The sequence below is a fragment of the Cynoglossus semilaevis genome, chromosome 13, assembly GCF_000523025.1.
Source record: "Cynoglossus semilaevis isolate Cse_v1.0 chromosome 13, Cse_v1.0, whole genome shotgun sequence".
Classification (NCBI taxonomy): domain Eukaryota; kingdom Metazoa; phylum Chordata; class Actinopteri; order Pleuronectiformes; family Cynoglossidae; genus Cynoglossus; species Cynoglossus semilaevis.
The window spans coordinates 9,293,866-9,309,819 of NC_024319.1; the positions used below are offsets into that span (position 1 = coordinate 9,293,866).

At 38.8% G+C, this 15,954-nt stretch overlaps 1 protein-coding gene across 2 annotated transcripts in view; it reads right to left on the reverse strand.

Annotated features, from left to right (window-relative positions):
• The window catches only part of LOC103388446 (focal adhesion kinase 1), a 41,785-nt gene that overhangs the window by 17,997 nt on the left and 7,834 nt on the right, over positions 1–15,954 (reverse strand). Inside the window, exons 4-23 of one of the 2 annotated variants that reach the window (XM_017037953.2) lie at positions 15,881–15,954; positions 13,066–13,153; positions 12,768–12,847; positions 12,621–12,683; positions 12,477–12,531; positions 11,956–12,096; positions 11,511–11,588; positions 10,879–10,986; positions 10,085–10,202; positions 9,836–9,866; positions 9,267–9,337; positions 8,421–8,477; positions 6,889–6,909; positions 5,335–5,432; positions 4,875–4,959; positions 4,676–4,776; positions 4,112–4,227; positions 3,611–3,711; positions 3,420–3,509; positions 3,059–3,263 (exon numbers count right to left, since the gene is read on the reverse strand). The exon at positions 15,881–15,954 is cut by the window's right edge and continues 43 nt beyond it. In XM_017037953.2, coding sequence (XP_016893442.1) covers positions 3,059–3,263; positions 3,420–3,509; positions 3,611–3,711; positions 4,112–4,227; positions 4,676–4,776; positions 4,875–4,959; positions 5,335–5,432; positions 6,889–6,909; positions 8,421–8,477; positions 9,267–9,337; positions 9,836–9,866; positions 10,085–10,202; positions 10,879–10,986; positions 11,511–11,588; positions 11,956–12,096; positions 12,477–12,531; positions 12,621–12,683; positions 12,768–12,847; positions 13,066–13,153; positions 15,881–15,954 — 1,781 coding nt within the window. The remainder of the gene's footprint in view (positions 1–3,058; positions 3,264–3,419; positions 3,510–3,610; positions 3,712–4,111; positions 4,228–4,675; positions 4,777–4,874; positions 4,960–5,334; positions 5,433–6,888; positions 6,910–8,420; positions 8,478–9,266; positions 9,338–9,835; positions 9,867–10,084; positions 10,203–10,878; positions 10,987–11,510; positions 11,589–11,955; positions 12,097–12,476; positions 12,532–12,620; positions 12,684–12,767; positions 12,848–13,065; positions 13,154–15,880) is intronic. The other variant, XM_025061738.1, reaches the window with a different exon arrangement.

A 15,954-nucleotide genomic window follows, 5' to 3' on the forward strand; every position in this document is an offset into this window, starting at 1 on the left:
TAGCTCCTGGCAGCTGCCCACTGTGTAAACACACACACACACGCACACACATACTGGTGGTCTGTCTAGGAAAACTGTAGTAGTATCTGGGAGCTGCATACTTGGCAGCTGAAACCTATAATTGATATTATGACATAAAAGTACCCCAAGTACCCCAAAGTACAGCATTACCATATATGGTGTGACCTCCTCCTAATAATAGCAGTGGTCACAGTGAACATAGTCAATATTGACTTGGTTTCCAAGATACTGATGGAGGCACATTAAAGGTTAATGCAGCTTTTTTCTTTCATGCCAAGGCAACACAGTCAATTAGAGTGGAATAAATGTTTTACATTTTGGCAGCTTTGCGCCTAAATACCATTCTCCTGCTCTCGCCTCACTGTTATTTCAGACCCATTAAAGCAGGCAACCGCAGGTATACAGAACATGTGTCGAAGGAGCAGACCTCCGTGATGGTGAGGTCTGCAACTCATTTGGAGCCACAGTATACAAGTAAGATTAGAAGGACACCGAGAAGGTGAAAGAGTTCAGGAGGAGAGTGAAGAGGTGGAATGACAAAAGAGTTGGGAAAAGCAGGAGAACTAGGGGCCAGGAAGAGGAAAGCTGACACTGAAACAACTGGTGAAACTGAGGGGAATCACGGTGGAGTTTAAGGTGCGAGTCACGCTGGTCTAACTCGTGAAAAAAAAAACCCAGCAGTTAAATATGCACTCTTATAAATCTGTTTGTGCAGGAGAGAGAGAGAGAGAGAGAGAGAGAGAAAGAGAGAGAGAGAGAGAAAGAGAGAGAAAACACAACAGAGAGAGTTTGCCCGCCAAAGTAAAAAAAAAAAAAAGATCAACAGAAAAAATAAAAATAATAAAATGAAGAAAACTGACCATACTCAGCAGTATGGAAAGGTATAAGTAAAAGTATGGAAGTTCCCCGCTTGGGTTGGAATTATAGTGGATACAAACGTACTGTGTCAAAACATTTTTATAGAAATGGGGTAAATGAAGAATTGTTGCTGTGAAACTAATTTAAAAGGTATTAATTACAATCCTGCTATGAGTTTCCGCTACCTACAGCCACAGCTGATTTTCCGCTAGGTATGTTGAGCAGTGGCGACCCATGGCCAGTTCAGTTTTTTCCACTACTGCTTCAGGATTGGAGCAGATGAAATAATAGTCAACCTGTCATTGTTATGTACCATGAATAATAAACATCCTAAAGTTGATAAACTGTTTTTCTGTGCTGCTCCTGTTGTTACTTTATTTTTTCAAAAACGCTACCACGTTACTGTGTTTCACCCGAAAGGAGAACACATTTCCAAAGTAATCCCCCCCGTCCGTCATCAACACCGTCCTCACTGCTGCTAAGGTGATTTATCTAACGGCCAAAGCTTGAGCATCACTACCCGAAAACTGCAGGTCCATTCATGTCTGAGTGATTCACAACTGTTGTGTCAGGGTGGCTGCAAACCCCTCTTTACAGTAATTTACAACGCTTCCTACTCTTGCTTAACAGAGACACCGACGTGTCAGACACTGAGCCTTAATATAGTGGTGAAACATTAAGTCTGATTAATCATCATCTTTTAGTTTTGTCGTTAAGGAACGGCATGGTGAAAATCTGCTCTAATAATTTTTCCAGGGTCACTTTGGGAGAGAGCTTCTGCTCACATGAAGGCTTTCTCTCACAACAGTTTGCTTTATTGCCCTCAGGGTGGCACTCTGATGCAGCCCCGAGGAAAACAAACTGCAGCTCATCAGACTGGTAAATGGGCCATGGCAGGAACAGTAGTTGTACACGATGTGGATGCATTTCAGTGTTTTCCAGTTTGTTGGAAAAGTTATAATCAACACACTGGTTTTGTCTCAGTGTCTAGAATAGCAACTCATGATTCAGAAAAAATTATTATCACACAGTGTAACATACAGTCACAGAAATAATGCAGTTTTGTTGATTTTATTTTTCTGCCCAATAAAACAGTGTCTAAAAGTGCAACTCTGACCTTTTTTTTTTTAGGTCAACATTTTAAAGGTTAACTTTCTTGTTTGAGTAGTAACATCAGACAGGTAATGAATCAGTGAAGTCTCTTCCTGTTTAAAGTAAAACATCACAGGCTTACTCAGCAAGTCACAGACAGAGTTGTCTGACTTTGTCTTATCTGATCACAGTGCAACTAAAACCAGTGATAAAGAATCTGCTCCAGAAAAGCAAGAATACATGACTGTGAAAAAGGAGACAGGCGTGACGACCCAGGTGTCCCAGTCACTCCACTGGCATCAGTCAGGTTACCAGATCTAACCAAACGATGTGAACTTTAGATCACCTCCTCACCACACAGGGGGCTTTCCACATCGTTGCACATCCTGTTACAATTCTGATTAAAACCAAACCTTCCAGCTTAAACCAACAGTCATAGAACTACAGGCAAAATAGGTCTATGTTTGTGTTTGATAATATTATCAAAATACTTATACCTCAAGAACAACATATACAGTATATTGTTGTCATCTGCTCACATCGTCCCTGCCCGAGACCTCAGTCAGATCATTCTAATTCTAACTAATGTATTTACCTGCAAAATAAAACATTCCTTCTTTAACCACAGCGTGTTTCTCAGTTAAGCATTCACTGCAGCTCACCCTCTACAGCTACCACAAACAGTTAAACAGTGACACCTGCTGTCAGAAAGACATTAGTCAGAAATAAAGAAACATTTTTGTAAAACACTAAAAATATTTGGTGTTTTAAAGGCACATTTAGAGTAAATTTGGTCCATTTACATATTAAACAACAATGGAGATATGGAGATGATGCTAAGAGTCTGAAGTCTACACCATGCTTCCTCCAGGGTTCTGACATCATCGACGGAACATTGGTACAGCTCCTACCTCAACATCAGCAGATAAAACTTGGATGTTCTGATTTCTCCATCCAGTTTAGACCCAATGATCATCTTAACATCTGCAGCTCCAATTCCAGCTTAGTCTCTTGTCTTTAAGACAGTTTCACTGTGTCCTACCCAAACATCAGCAGTTATGAAGTTAAAAAAATCTCTGCAACCCACCTGAGTTGTGTCTTGAGTTCAGTGAAGCGCGGCCTCTTACTGGGATCATAAGACCAACACTTTGTCATTAAGCTGTATAGAGTGGGAGGACACTGAGGGGGCATCGCCAACCGCTCCCCATTTTCTATTCTGCCAATCACATCATTGTTCTTCACACCCTGGAAAGGCTTGACACCGTACATAAGAATCTCCCACATACAGACGCCTAGAAGAAATGACAGAGACGGGCCATCATTTTCATACCGAAAAAAAAAAACAGGAAACAAGAAAAATAAAAACTCAAAAATACTGTTAACAAATAGGGTTATATATAAATATAGTTTAATATAAACATCAGAACCGAGAATAGATTTGAACGTACCAAACATCCAGACATCACTGGCTGTAGTAAATCGTCTGAAGTTGATGGACTCTGGAGCCATCCATTTGATTGGAAGTTTACCTTTAGATGCTGAAAAACAAATGCAAGAAAACAAAGAGTTTGGTTCATGTGAAGATTGTTTCTTTAACCTTGTACTTGGAGGTAACCTGAGTGTAAGGAAAAAGTTTTACCTTTGTAATAAGAACTATCTTCCATGTACCGTGAAAGTCCAAAATCTCCCAATTTGACACAATCTGCTGTTGACACCAGTACATTTCGAGCCGCAATGTCCCTGAAATCAACAAAGCAACATTAAATAAATATGGTTGACAGCATATTAGATGAACAGTTATTTTTTATGCTGCATTTGTCATTTAGCTATTAAAAACAACATGATACAATACAGCTGGTTTAAGTGATGCTAAAATCGTTATTTGATTCATGCATGAACACAAATGCTGATTCTGTTACAATAGTACATAAGAATAAAAAAAAAATCTCATTAGTGTGAATCCTTCTGTCATTAGCGCTCCTCTTTCAGACCCCTTTGCAATAAATTAGCTCCTCATAGAGCCAAGAAGAATATCAGACAAAATAATAATATTTATCTTTGTTTTATAAAAGAGACTGTTGTAGAAATAAATGATATTCTGAAACGTATATGTCTTGTTAGACTGTGTTCTCCAACATACCTGTGGACAAAACGTTTGCTCTCTAAATAGGCCAGTGCTGTGCTGAGCTGGAAGGAGTAGAGGATGAGCGTGGCCAGGTCTAGACTGTACTTCCTGACCTGAAGAAACGAGCGCAACTACGGACACAAAAAAACAGTAACACATAAAGGAACAACAGACTCAGCTGTGACCAACCGAGGATGACAGTAAAATCAAGATCCTTGAACTGATCATCAAACAACCTAACACAAAGCAACAAGGAAAATTACCTTATAAAAGCTTAACAAAACAATTATAGGTACTATTAAAAAAGTGATGCCTTTACAGTCTTAGGAAAAACAAACTATAGGACAACAGTCTTAGCTTTATTTATAGCTGCATGTGCACTTCAAAATAGTGGCACTTGGGTGCAGTGTTGCACAATTTTTAAAAGCTGATCAGCTCCTGTAATTTTACCACAAAATATCTATATGACAGGTGTGTGTTTTCAGTATGTCAGAGGAAGCAGTAGCAGGTATCGCACTGCAATATTAAACTACATGTATGCTTTGTTTTTCAAATCCAAAAGTAGCGTTCGTCTCCTACCTCTCCCAGGGTGCAGAGCTCCATGATGATCCAGACTGGGTTTTCAGTGATGACTCCCATCAGCTTCACAATGTGAGGATGATCAAACTGACGCATAGTCACTGCAGGAAGTTTCATGAAACAGTGTGGCTGCTCAGTGCTGTGATTCAGTGTCTCTAGTCACACCACCACATGACAAACACACACACACACAACTTACAGGCTTCCTGAAGAAACTTTTCCCTGACGCTGTCAGATGTTGAGTTTTTACATGTTTTCACTGCCACAGAGAGCGCAGGGTTCTCCTGTAGATGAACAGGAAAAGCCAAATCAGCATTCTGACAGAAATAACAGTATTTAGTATGTTTACAATCTGACATCCAAGTCAGATATCAAAATCAATGTACACAAGGAAAAAATGTGGTTGACGCCAACAACGTAATCCTCCAAATCTCACACAATTTACATACTGTATAAAGGAAACAATGGCAGAAGCTGTATAACCCAGCTAACCTCAATTGGGGCACAAGGGGGCGCTAGTGGGCCTTAGAAAATAGGGGGGAGATAATACTCAGAAAAATACTCATTTGTCCTGAACTTCACACCAGTTAACTGCAGCAATCAATGGTAAATTTGTCACAAAATCGTCAGTAAGTTTGTCACAACAAAAGACAAGGTACCGGGCTGATGTAGACTCCTTGGTGGACGTCTCCAAACTGACCCTCACCGATGCAGCGTCCCAGTTCAATACGATCTCGCTGGATCTCATAGTCCCGTGCTAAACACAAGAAAAGATCAGGATTCATACACAAGAACACTGTAGCAAAACAAACAGGAAAATCTTCAGTTTTACAAACAGTCACCTAATACTTTGGCCTTCCTAAGCTTGTCAGCATGTTGGTGATTTAAAGTAGGATGGGATTATTTTAAATCTGCCTTAAATCACAGGAAACCCAAACAGATTATGTGGATCGCTCAAAATATTGTGAAACTCTTCTTTTATTATGACATCCACACTAAGCAAAAAAAGGGACCTCACATCACTGTGTAAAATATTCAAATGTGCATATTCATGTGAGTGTCACTATGTTTAAAGTTTAATTAAATTAATCCACACTCTGACAAGCTTGTTTTAAGGCAATCTGCCGAGTTCACTGTCAACAGCATGCAAACAACATCAGCAAACCACAGGCAGACAATGTCATGGAACACAGACAAACTACAGCCAATAACAATAACTGAATTCACAACCATAAAACAATACACGACCGATTGATTGTATGGGGACATTAGGGAGACATTAATAGATGTTATTTATAGACAAAAAAACCCAATTTACTGTTATTATCATATAGCATACATGTATCTTCAAGCAATACTCAACTCAATGTATTGAGGTAAAACCATTGTAAATCAGTGGTTCCAAACTATGGTATGCATACTAGTGATGGTACATGTGCTCCCCCTATTGATACATCGGGGATCCTGAAGTTTTTTTTTTACTAGCAGTAGAAGTACTATTTCAGAGTGGGATTAACTGATTACTGAGCTAATGATCTGTAATACTGTTCTTGTCTTAACATGGTAGACCTGTACTGTTGTATTGTTATGTCACTCATACCGGTGATACAATGATTTTTCTTCTCTAACTTTACTGTCAGCTGACATTAACGACATGAACCGTTCAATCGACCCAGATAAATAGGTGTCTCAGTTTATTGTGTGTATTTATGACTTTAGTCTCACAGCTTTAAAGCTGTCCATAATGTGTGACCTGTCCATCGATGTGCACCTTTTACTGAGCAGGCATTTGGACAGGTGACAGTGTAAATAATTGAATGAACACTTCGATCTTTCTTCCTCACACTCGGGTGCAAGCTGGGTCGCTCTCTGACAGGTTTCACAAAACTGAAGTCATAAATTGAGCATGGAATGTCATGACCAAGTGTCCACTGTAAAAAGACCTTTATGATAGAATGAAGTTTGTGTCTTTTGTAGTCTGAGCTGTGTGTTGTTTTCACCAGTTGTCAAGTTATGCCAACGAGGATTCTCCTCTGAATTTAACACCACTGTTAACATTAATAAAGGGACGGATCAACAGGTACAGATACAAGTAAACCTAGGAATTTTGTTCACAGGTGCAGGCAAAAACAAACAAAAAAAGGATCACGACAGCCACCAAATCAAGAGCCATCAAAACAAAAACCATAATTATAACAAGCGCCAATCTTTACCTTGATCTAGTCCATAGTATTCTGGGAAAATGGGTTAGTGATAAGAGACAGAAATAACTATTTGTGAGCACAAAGATCCATCAAATGTTACATCAGCCTTTATTAGTCAATTTTAATTTGTTATATTTAACAACCGGCTGACAGTGACGGGTTATACAAAATCCTGTTTTTAGGGTTGTAAGTAAAAGCTATTTTTATGAACCATGAATGTGATCTACAGTGCAGTACTGCACAAACATTTGCAGCCCTTGTCTTTACTCTTTCTTTGAAGCATATGTAGAGAACCAGAAGCTCATTCTTAGGACATTGCCAGTTTGGAGAGATTTGGGGTTTTTTTTATATAGATGGACAAATTGTGGTTTTTGGTGCCACCTCTGGATGCCACCACAGGGCAACACGACATTACTGTCGTGTTGCTCAAAATCAAGCCTCCTGTCCTGGCTTAAAATGTCCAACTGCCGAGCTCCATTGGAGTGTGACATGACAATTGGGGCCCACGTTGCTCACCTGGAATTTTTATTCAAAAACAATTTTGCCAACTGCAGTTTAATGTTCTTAAGAATGAGGTCTTGATTCTCAAAACATTTAAATATTAAATATTTGTTAAAGAAAGTATAAAGTAATGTGTACAAATATTTAACATGTTTGCTAAAGAAAAAAGTAAGAAGAAAAAGTCACATTTGAAGTTGCTGCATAATAAGTCATTTGACTTTGTTTTTACTGATCATAGAGGTGATTTCTCACTCTCACCGATGGTGACATCATTTAATCTTTATTGCCTCCAAACGTTGTTAATGCATCCCTGACTCTTGTGATCTTGATGTGCACCGTGCACACGACCTTAACTTAAACCTGACAGCACACAGCATCAAACAGCAACAAAAACAATAGGGAGCAAAACTCACATCTGCATGGAAAATAAAAAACAACAGAGCAGTATAGGATTGTTTAAAGGAATAAAAGTAAACTGTAAATTGTAGACGGATGAATGGTGAAAAACTGATGATAATTTACTATGCCGTAACGGCCCAGAAATTCTCGTATAAACCATGGATGAAATCACTTCCTGTTCCATACAAACAGTGAGTGACCACAGTACTGTAAAAGTCAATCAGCCTCTGGCAACAACAGAGTTAAAGGGATGTGTGAAATATTTAATGATTACTCTAGAAGCTACAGTGAGTAGTTAAGATTTATTTTGACAGTCAAATGTCAGGTTCTCTAATTTCAGCTCCATGGAAGTAGATCAGTTCTGCTTTATTGTTCTTCTATGAACATGAACTTAAGGTCTACATTTGAGTGACAAAAACATAACATGTAACGACACAAAGAACACACATATACGAATCCTACACACTCAAAAAAATCTCCTGTTTCCATCTCCCTACAGACCTTTAAACACAAACACACAAATTCTGACATGCAGTCACACGGAACTAAACAGATAACACTGGATACTTGGTTTCTATATGAGCTCAGAACAGTAGACTTGAACTTCTACTACATGTGTACTGGTGTGTGTGTTCACTTACTTGAAGGCATGGTGTAAGTGTCCTCCTCATCTATGATCTCAGCGTAGTCGTCAGTTTCTGCAGAGCCAGAGAAAAACGTATGAGAGAAAGAAAAACTCATCTCTACCTGCAGCACACATGAAGCTAAAATGATAAAAATGCAGCTCAATGAGACCAGTGTGTCAGATAACAGAAATATGCCAAAAAAAAAAAAAAAAAAAAAAAAGAATTGGAAACACACCCTTGTAGTGACTGAAAACAAATGAACAGCTGACCATAGTGCAGACAGACAAAAGCAAGAAAGAGGAGGGGTGGAATTGTCATTCTTTCCAGAGAAAAGTGCTGATGAGAAACAGACTGAGTCATAGAGGACATCAATAGTTTAATGCAATGTAGAAAGTGTAATGTAGGCAGGGAGCAGGGAGCTCTTTGTTTTTGATGAGGAAGAGTTTTAAAAAGTGAGAAGTGTGTTTACCATCGCCACTAGTGTGACCTGCAGAAACCACATGCAGCAGGAGGGAGACAGAAAGAAGCGTTAGTTGAACTGTTATCAGACAAACACAGTAGAAGCCAGAGATTATTCATTAATATTTAAGGTCATTTCCATTTAAAGTGTGAGCTGGTCAGAGGTTAACGACAGAGCCACAGTGACTACAGCTCTCCATGGAGACATCTGGTGGGACAAGGACTCTTCACTGTCCACACAGATGAGGCTTTATAAAGGCAGCAGAGTACAGGCTCGTCTCTATGGACCCTTTATGTCACTCTGAGCAGACAGTGTCACTCATAGACACAACACAGGCAATGTGGAAGTGGAACCGAAGAGGCAAAAAAAAAAAAAAAAAAAATAGAAGAAAAAAAACGTACCTGAGACAAGAACAGCTCTGGTCCGTACTCCGTCCATCCTTTTCTCCATCCGCTTCTCATGATTTGAAACTCTGTAGGACAGATTAGGAAATTGTGAAATGATCAGGCTTTAGCCGACGAGAGTATGAGGATTTGATTTTGGTCGAAGCTCCACAAAAGTGAAACACAGAGGGCCACAGGAAATTAGTCCAGCCTGTGTCCCAAAATCAGGGGGCAGAACAGCAGTAGTACGCATGGTGACTGGTAGATACCCTTGGTGCCATACATACCTGTAGTTATAATTAAATATTATATTTGATTTCCTTACTTGATTCCTTTATTTAAGTATTATCCTCTTGCTTTTTATTAAAATGTTTTTGCTGGAGCAGCTGAAAAAAAAAGAATGTCCTCCCAGGGTTCAATAAAGTATTTCTTATTCTAATGCGTCCTCTTTCCTGTGCTGCGTTACGAAATCCTTTGTAACAATTTCACGCTGTTACAATCAGAGATCCAAACACAAAAGGTGCACGAGCAAATTAATCACTTTTAAAGGATGCATCATATGATGGTAAAACAGGAAGTTGACTTACTTTGGTAGCGAAGGCAGAGCTCTGTCTCCCTCTGCAGAGACAGAACCACATTTGATATAAGGAACAGAGCAGCTTCACTCTGTGTCAGAGCTACAATCCTGTTGTTGTTCCAGGAACTGGTTACTCAACACCATTACACCCTTAACAGCTACAGTCAGACTGGAGCAAGGCTCTAAAGACAACAGCTTAAAAAAATACATTAATAATAATAAGGTCAACACAGATGTGTGTGAATAAGTGGATTCCTACCTTTTTGGACTCTGATGATGAACGAGTGAGTGGCTGAGGAGACGAGTCGACAGTATCCGTCAATCAAGTCGGCCATGTTTTCTGCTGTTGTCAGAGATGCTGTGGTGACAGTGAGAGGCTACACATATACGCAGACACACACATACACACACACCCACAGACGCACACAGATTAGTCCATTAGTGGGACAGAGAGCCATTTCACAGTGACACAATGAGGGCCTTCTTACTGACAACGCCTTCCCGCCTCACACACACTTACAGATCCTTTAACTGACACACACACACACACAGATGCACAGTGGAAAGCTACTCCAGAAGGGGTGCCCACATGCTTTTCCATAAGTACTAGCCGCCTGTGAACACACACATCCTCTTACTATAGACAAGCTCCTCTTAGGAGCGTGTGGCCAACGACTGCCTCATTCCTGCCACATCCTGTTTTGACTTTTTTTTAATAAATTATCTCTTCTTTTTTTTTCTTCAAATGAAATCATACATGATACAAGAATGCTTAAAGAGCAGAAGAAACACATTTGACATAAAGATTGGATGGACTCATTCGTTTTGAGTCAATGGAAAAAAGAAAAGCTGAGATAAAATTATACTAAAAACTATAGCGTACATTATAAGAATACTTCAAATGAAATCATACATGATACAAGAATGCTTAAACTATAGCGTACATTATAAGAATACTGGTACATTGGGCCAGGTATATAATAAACAGTGGGAACAACTCCATATTTTTAATGGCTGGAATCAGTTTCTGAAATGTATTTGTGTGTGTTTTACCTCAGGAGCTCCTGCTACGTTGAGCTGCAGCATTCCTTTCCTGTCCTTCTCTTCCAAAGCTGAATACTGAATGGACTGAACCTGGGTGAAGTTTGCTAAGTGTGTGGGCTGCACAGACAAAGACAGACACATCAACAATAAGCACCACAATTAGCTGTCGGCCAAAACATGTAGCATCAAGTTGACTTTGTAGTAATGATCTAAATGAAGCGTGTTTAAAATGATGAAGTCTTCGCCCTCAACTACCGTGAAGAAAATGTAAATTCAGCAATATATTTGCTGCACATTTTAAATAGAAAGGCCCATTTAATAACCATGTCTTTTAAAGTTATGCTGCCTACATTACCATGAATGCACAAGATCTTATTTCCCTTTAAGTAAAGATGATTTAATCATGTTTTCTGATATTCTGACAGTCCATCAGTCTTCATTAAGACAGAGTACAATAATCATTCAATATAAGCAGCTGAAGTGAGACAGCTGGCCAGTCACCTGGTGATTACACATCAGGCCTTTTGTAATAAAACCACAGCACAATTTAGTACATTACAGCTTGGACTAATTACAAGGTACAGATGAGGTCCAACTTGAAATTCTTTGTGTGTATGTATGTGTGTGTGTGTCATAGTCACCGTTGAGCCCTTATCTGTGAGGTAGCTGATTCCTTCCTCTGGTCCAATAGCCAGTTCTACAGATATTACCCAACTAGACTGAAGAGAGACAAAGAAATAGAATACATTAATTACATTACAGCAGTAACTATATATATATAAAAAATACAAAATCTGCATGATAACCTTGAATAAAACGATCAATGATTAATTAAACTAGACAGAACTGAAGTGAATATAATACTATAATATAACAGTACCAGCCACTGAACTTGTCTGCACAGTTGCATCTCTGTACATATTCAACTGAGTCTTAACACGCATCTCATGACTATGCATGACAATGCCTGGATGCACTTTTATAGCTTCTGTTCAACTCCACATGCAACATCACATCAGTGCATTTTTATAGCTTCTGTTCATCTCCACATGCAACATCACATCAGTGCATGAAGCGTGGTCCTACCCCTAGAGCACATTTGAAGCACTCCTTGTCGAACCGGTAGATGGGAGTGAGAATCTCAAAGAACTTGTGGATGCTCTGCTCATCATTGAAGTTGGCAAACTGCTTAAACGTCTGCTGGATCTGCTTACGCAGGGTCTTTGCCTGATACAGAGAGAAAAGGAGAGCGAATAGAAAAGAGAAAGTCCTCAGGGATCCTTCTGGAAGTTAGCAAAAACAGAGGCAAGAAATGCACCAGAGACGAGGCACAACAAAGAGATGTTCTGTTTGCAAATTTTGCCTAAAGACGCAGAAAAAGTACAGGCAGTTTTTATACAATGTTTTGTATAATGTTGTGTTTATCAGCTGCAGCCTAGTGTTGTTAGACTCTTGCAGCTGATGTGCTTTAATTTTATTCTTAAAGGAAGCAAAATCTGTGACCTGTCTGAGTTTTGCACTGCAGGTTAAAAACAGAAAAAGTGAAAAAAATTATTACCCCACTGATGACTCAGTAACAAAAAAGAGAAACATTAGTTCCATGTTACCTTTAATGAGTCCAGTAGGCTTTTGGGGAAGAACCTTCTCAAACCAACGTCTTTCCTAAAAAGAAAATAATCATATTTTTTTCAGACAGAATGAATTTTACTTCATAACTTCACAAAAGTCGTTTAAAAATATTCAAATCTTACTCTAGAAGTTCATAGTTTGATTTCTTATCCAGAGCATTTCCCGGCATCTCTCTGAAAAATCTCCTGTACATTAAACAGAATTTTTTTTTTTAAAACAACAATTGTATGAAAAAAACTGAAATACATGTCTTTGTGTTTCTATCTTACCTAATTTCCAGACATCCTAATTTCAAAGCAACATCTTGATCCACCTGATCAGCTATATGTTGCATGTAGTCACTCTTTACCTGGAGAAACACACAGGGGCCGTTAGTTTTACACAAAATATGGTTTAAGTTCAAATCTTAAATATATTTCTGCCAAATACATAATACTGCCCAAAAAATATGTTGGTTTTAAGAATCTGGGAGTCAAGAAAAAAAATCATAAATATTTTCTTAGGTCTTCTTTAGCTTGTCTTCCAATGGATGAAACAAATCACAACATTGAGGAGGATTTTTCTCACCTGGTGATAGAGGTAGTTGAGAGAGGGTTTGTCCTCAGAGAAATGACCAAGGTAACCTTTAGGAAGGTAGCGTATCCGCAGCTCATACCTGGGAATGAGGGAGACAATAAATGAAAACCTATGAAAACCTATGTAGTTATATATATATATGTATGTATATATGTATGTATATATATATGTATGTATGTATATATATATGTATGTATATATGTATATATATGTATAACCTGGGCCTGTTTAGTTGAACATAACACTCATATACTTGCAGGAATTGAACTAAGAACCACGTGGGGATCCCATTCACCTGCTCTCTTTTTTTTTTTTTAAACTATCTGCTGCCACCTAGTGGAAGACTTTTTTTTTTTTTTAACTATCTGCTGCCACCTAGTGGAAGAGTAATTGTTCTGCCTGTCACTGTCACAGATGAACTCTATCTATTATATCAGAATCAGAATCTGGATCCGAATCATGTACCTGATCCTAATCTAAAACCAATCCTGAATTTATACACACACACTCTCAGTTTTGTGTTTATAAAAATATCTCCACATGGACAAACTGTCCCCACAACATTAACTTTTTCTAATAAATGTCCTTAAAAGTATAGCTACACCAGTATCACACACACACATTCTGATAGTATTCAAATTGATACCTCTCTGACGCATAAAGACAGAGAGCACTCATGCTTACTCATTCCTGCAGATGACGCACACCACACCACAGGTCCACTATATAACAAAGCTAACAGTCAGTGAGTGAAGTGCAGAACATGTGAACAGTGTTAGTCTGACCAACATGGAGTAGCATGCATTTAAAGACTTAATTGCACTTAATTTCAAACTATATCTTGGATGTAGTTTTAATTTTTTCTTCACAAAGTGACCTTAATGTTCACAGTTGTTCCGCTTAAATGTAGTAAGGCAGGTTTAAACCTACAACATTTACCAGAATCTGAGTACTTCAGAGTGTTTGGTAACGATGCACCAAAGACAAATTAGTGTCTTGTTTATCCTTCACAGAGAAACTGCAATAAATGTCAGCAACCAGAGCATCTATGGATCGGGTCGATTCTGCGACAAAGTAGCTACAGCATGATGGCAGGCTGCCAGCAAAGTGCCTTGAAAATTAGTTTAAAAGTTTAAAGAGCTCCTCCCCTACTCCTTCGGCCCTGCATGGTGGCACAGTGAGACAAGGTTTCATATTTTGCTGCCAGTGAATTAACTAAGTGTGATGCCATTTAGCATTATGAGATTCCCGCTGTTGTACTTGCCAATTAGCTGCGTCATGGAAGTGTCCGCATGCGTCATCGCTGTTTATAGAAGCAAATTACTTTATGGCTGACGTATTTCAGTGACTACAGTTTCGAGAAACAGGTCGGTAGGGAGCAGCGAGCGCGAGGCAGCTACGATGCTGCAGGCCTATAGTTAGACATCAGAGGATTTCAAGGTTGAGGACAAAATTAATAAAACATAGAACAACATTTATAATGGATGAACAAAACACAGACAGGAAATTATGCATGCTGGAGAAGGAAGAAAAGTGAAAAAAAGAAGGAAAACAGACGTGAGATATCAGCAAAAAGAAAAGAGAATAGGACCACAGTGGAGAAGAGTGTTTATCAACACACAGGAGGCAGAATCTGAGGGAGAGAACATGCAAAAGAGGAAGAAGAAAGAGTCAGTTGCTTCCCTGGGCTACTGCTGTTCTAACTATAGCCATGCAAAAGCAAAAAAAAAAAAAAAAACTCCTGTGAGTTTCCAGCTCTGATTCCCAGATGAGGCAGAGCTGCAACAACTGGTAACCTGCTCTGTTGTCAGTTAAACCTAATAAGAGGTCATTACAGTTCCTCAGTTTGAACCTACACTCATCTGCTATCTCTGCATTTTGGTAATGGTGTCGTGGAACACCATTATTTTACCATCTGGAGGAAGCATAACAGTTTAATGACTCCTGTGTCTCTTTTACTCTCTCCCGTAAATAAAAAAAATCTCTTATTCATACGTAAGACAGGTGACAAAAATAGACAGACAGGAACAACATAGGTGACAGAACAGGAAGAGGGAGGAGAGGGAGGTTGGATGACCTGCCGCCGCAATAACAACAAAATGGAAATAGCGGAAATATTAAGGAGTGCTTATTTCCTTCCTTATATCTCACAGGAACACTATAATAGACACACTCACTGACTGTATATCCACTAAGTTAGCGCAGTTAAACATTGTCTTACACACTGCGACTGTAAGACAATGTTTATACCATAATAATAACTTATAATTTAGCCACGTAGGCTTTTAAAAACCAGCATTTACTTCAATAATATCTTGAAAATTATAAAAAGACATGTAGGGAATGTGTTGTGCTATAAAATAAACTGAGGAAGTTAAGGTTTAAGACACTAACCTAATGTTTATTGTGTCTAAAAAGGTGTCTTTTAGTCTTTTAACTGTGGTGAAAAAAGGGAAGTCATAATAAACAATTGCTTGTTATTACATTTTACCGCTTCTCGACTGCATGTTTCAGACTTTAGTCTTTGAAAAATGGTTTCACTGGGACCAGATATTATGTGGTTGTTACATTGTGAGGTATTAATAAAATATTGCCTGTTGGCAGCTTTGTAGCTTCTTTATAGTCCTACAGTCCTGCACCATAAAGCTGTGCCTCTGAATCAAGGTACTAAGGCAGCACTTTGATACTAAAACAGCAGTAAATGAGATACCTGCCCTGGTGGTAGCCTGCAATAATAAACCCTACTAACCTAAGTGTGTTTCTTACTAATGATAGAAATCTATTGGATGGGTTGCTGTAATTCTACCTCCATTCCTCCTGGGGATGCTGTTTCTCATATTTCTCTCTGACATGAGATACACCCAGATCAGGGTGTAACCA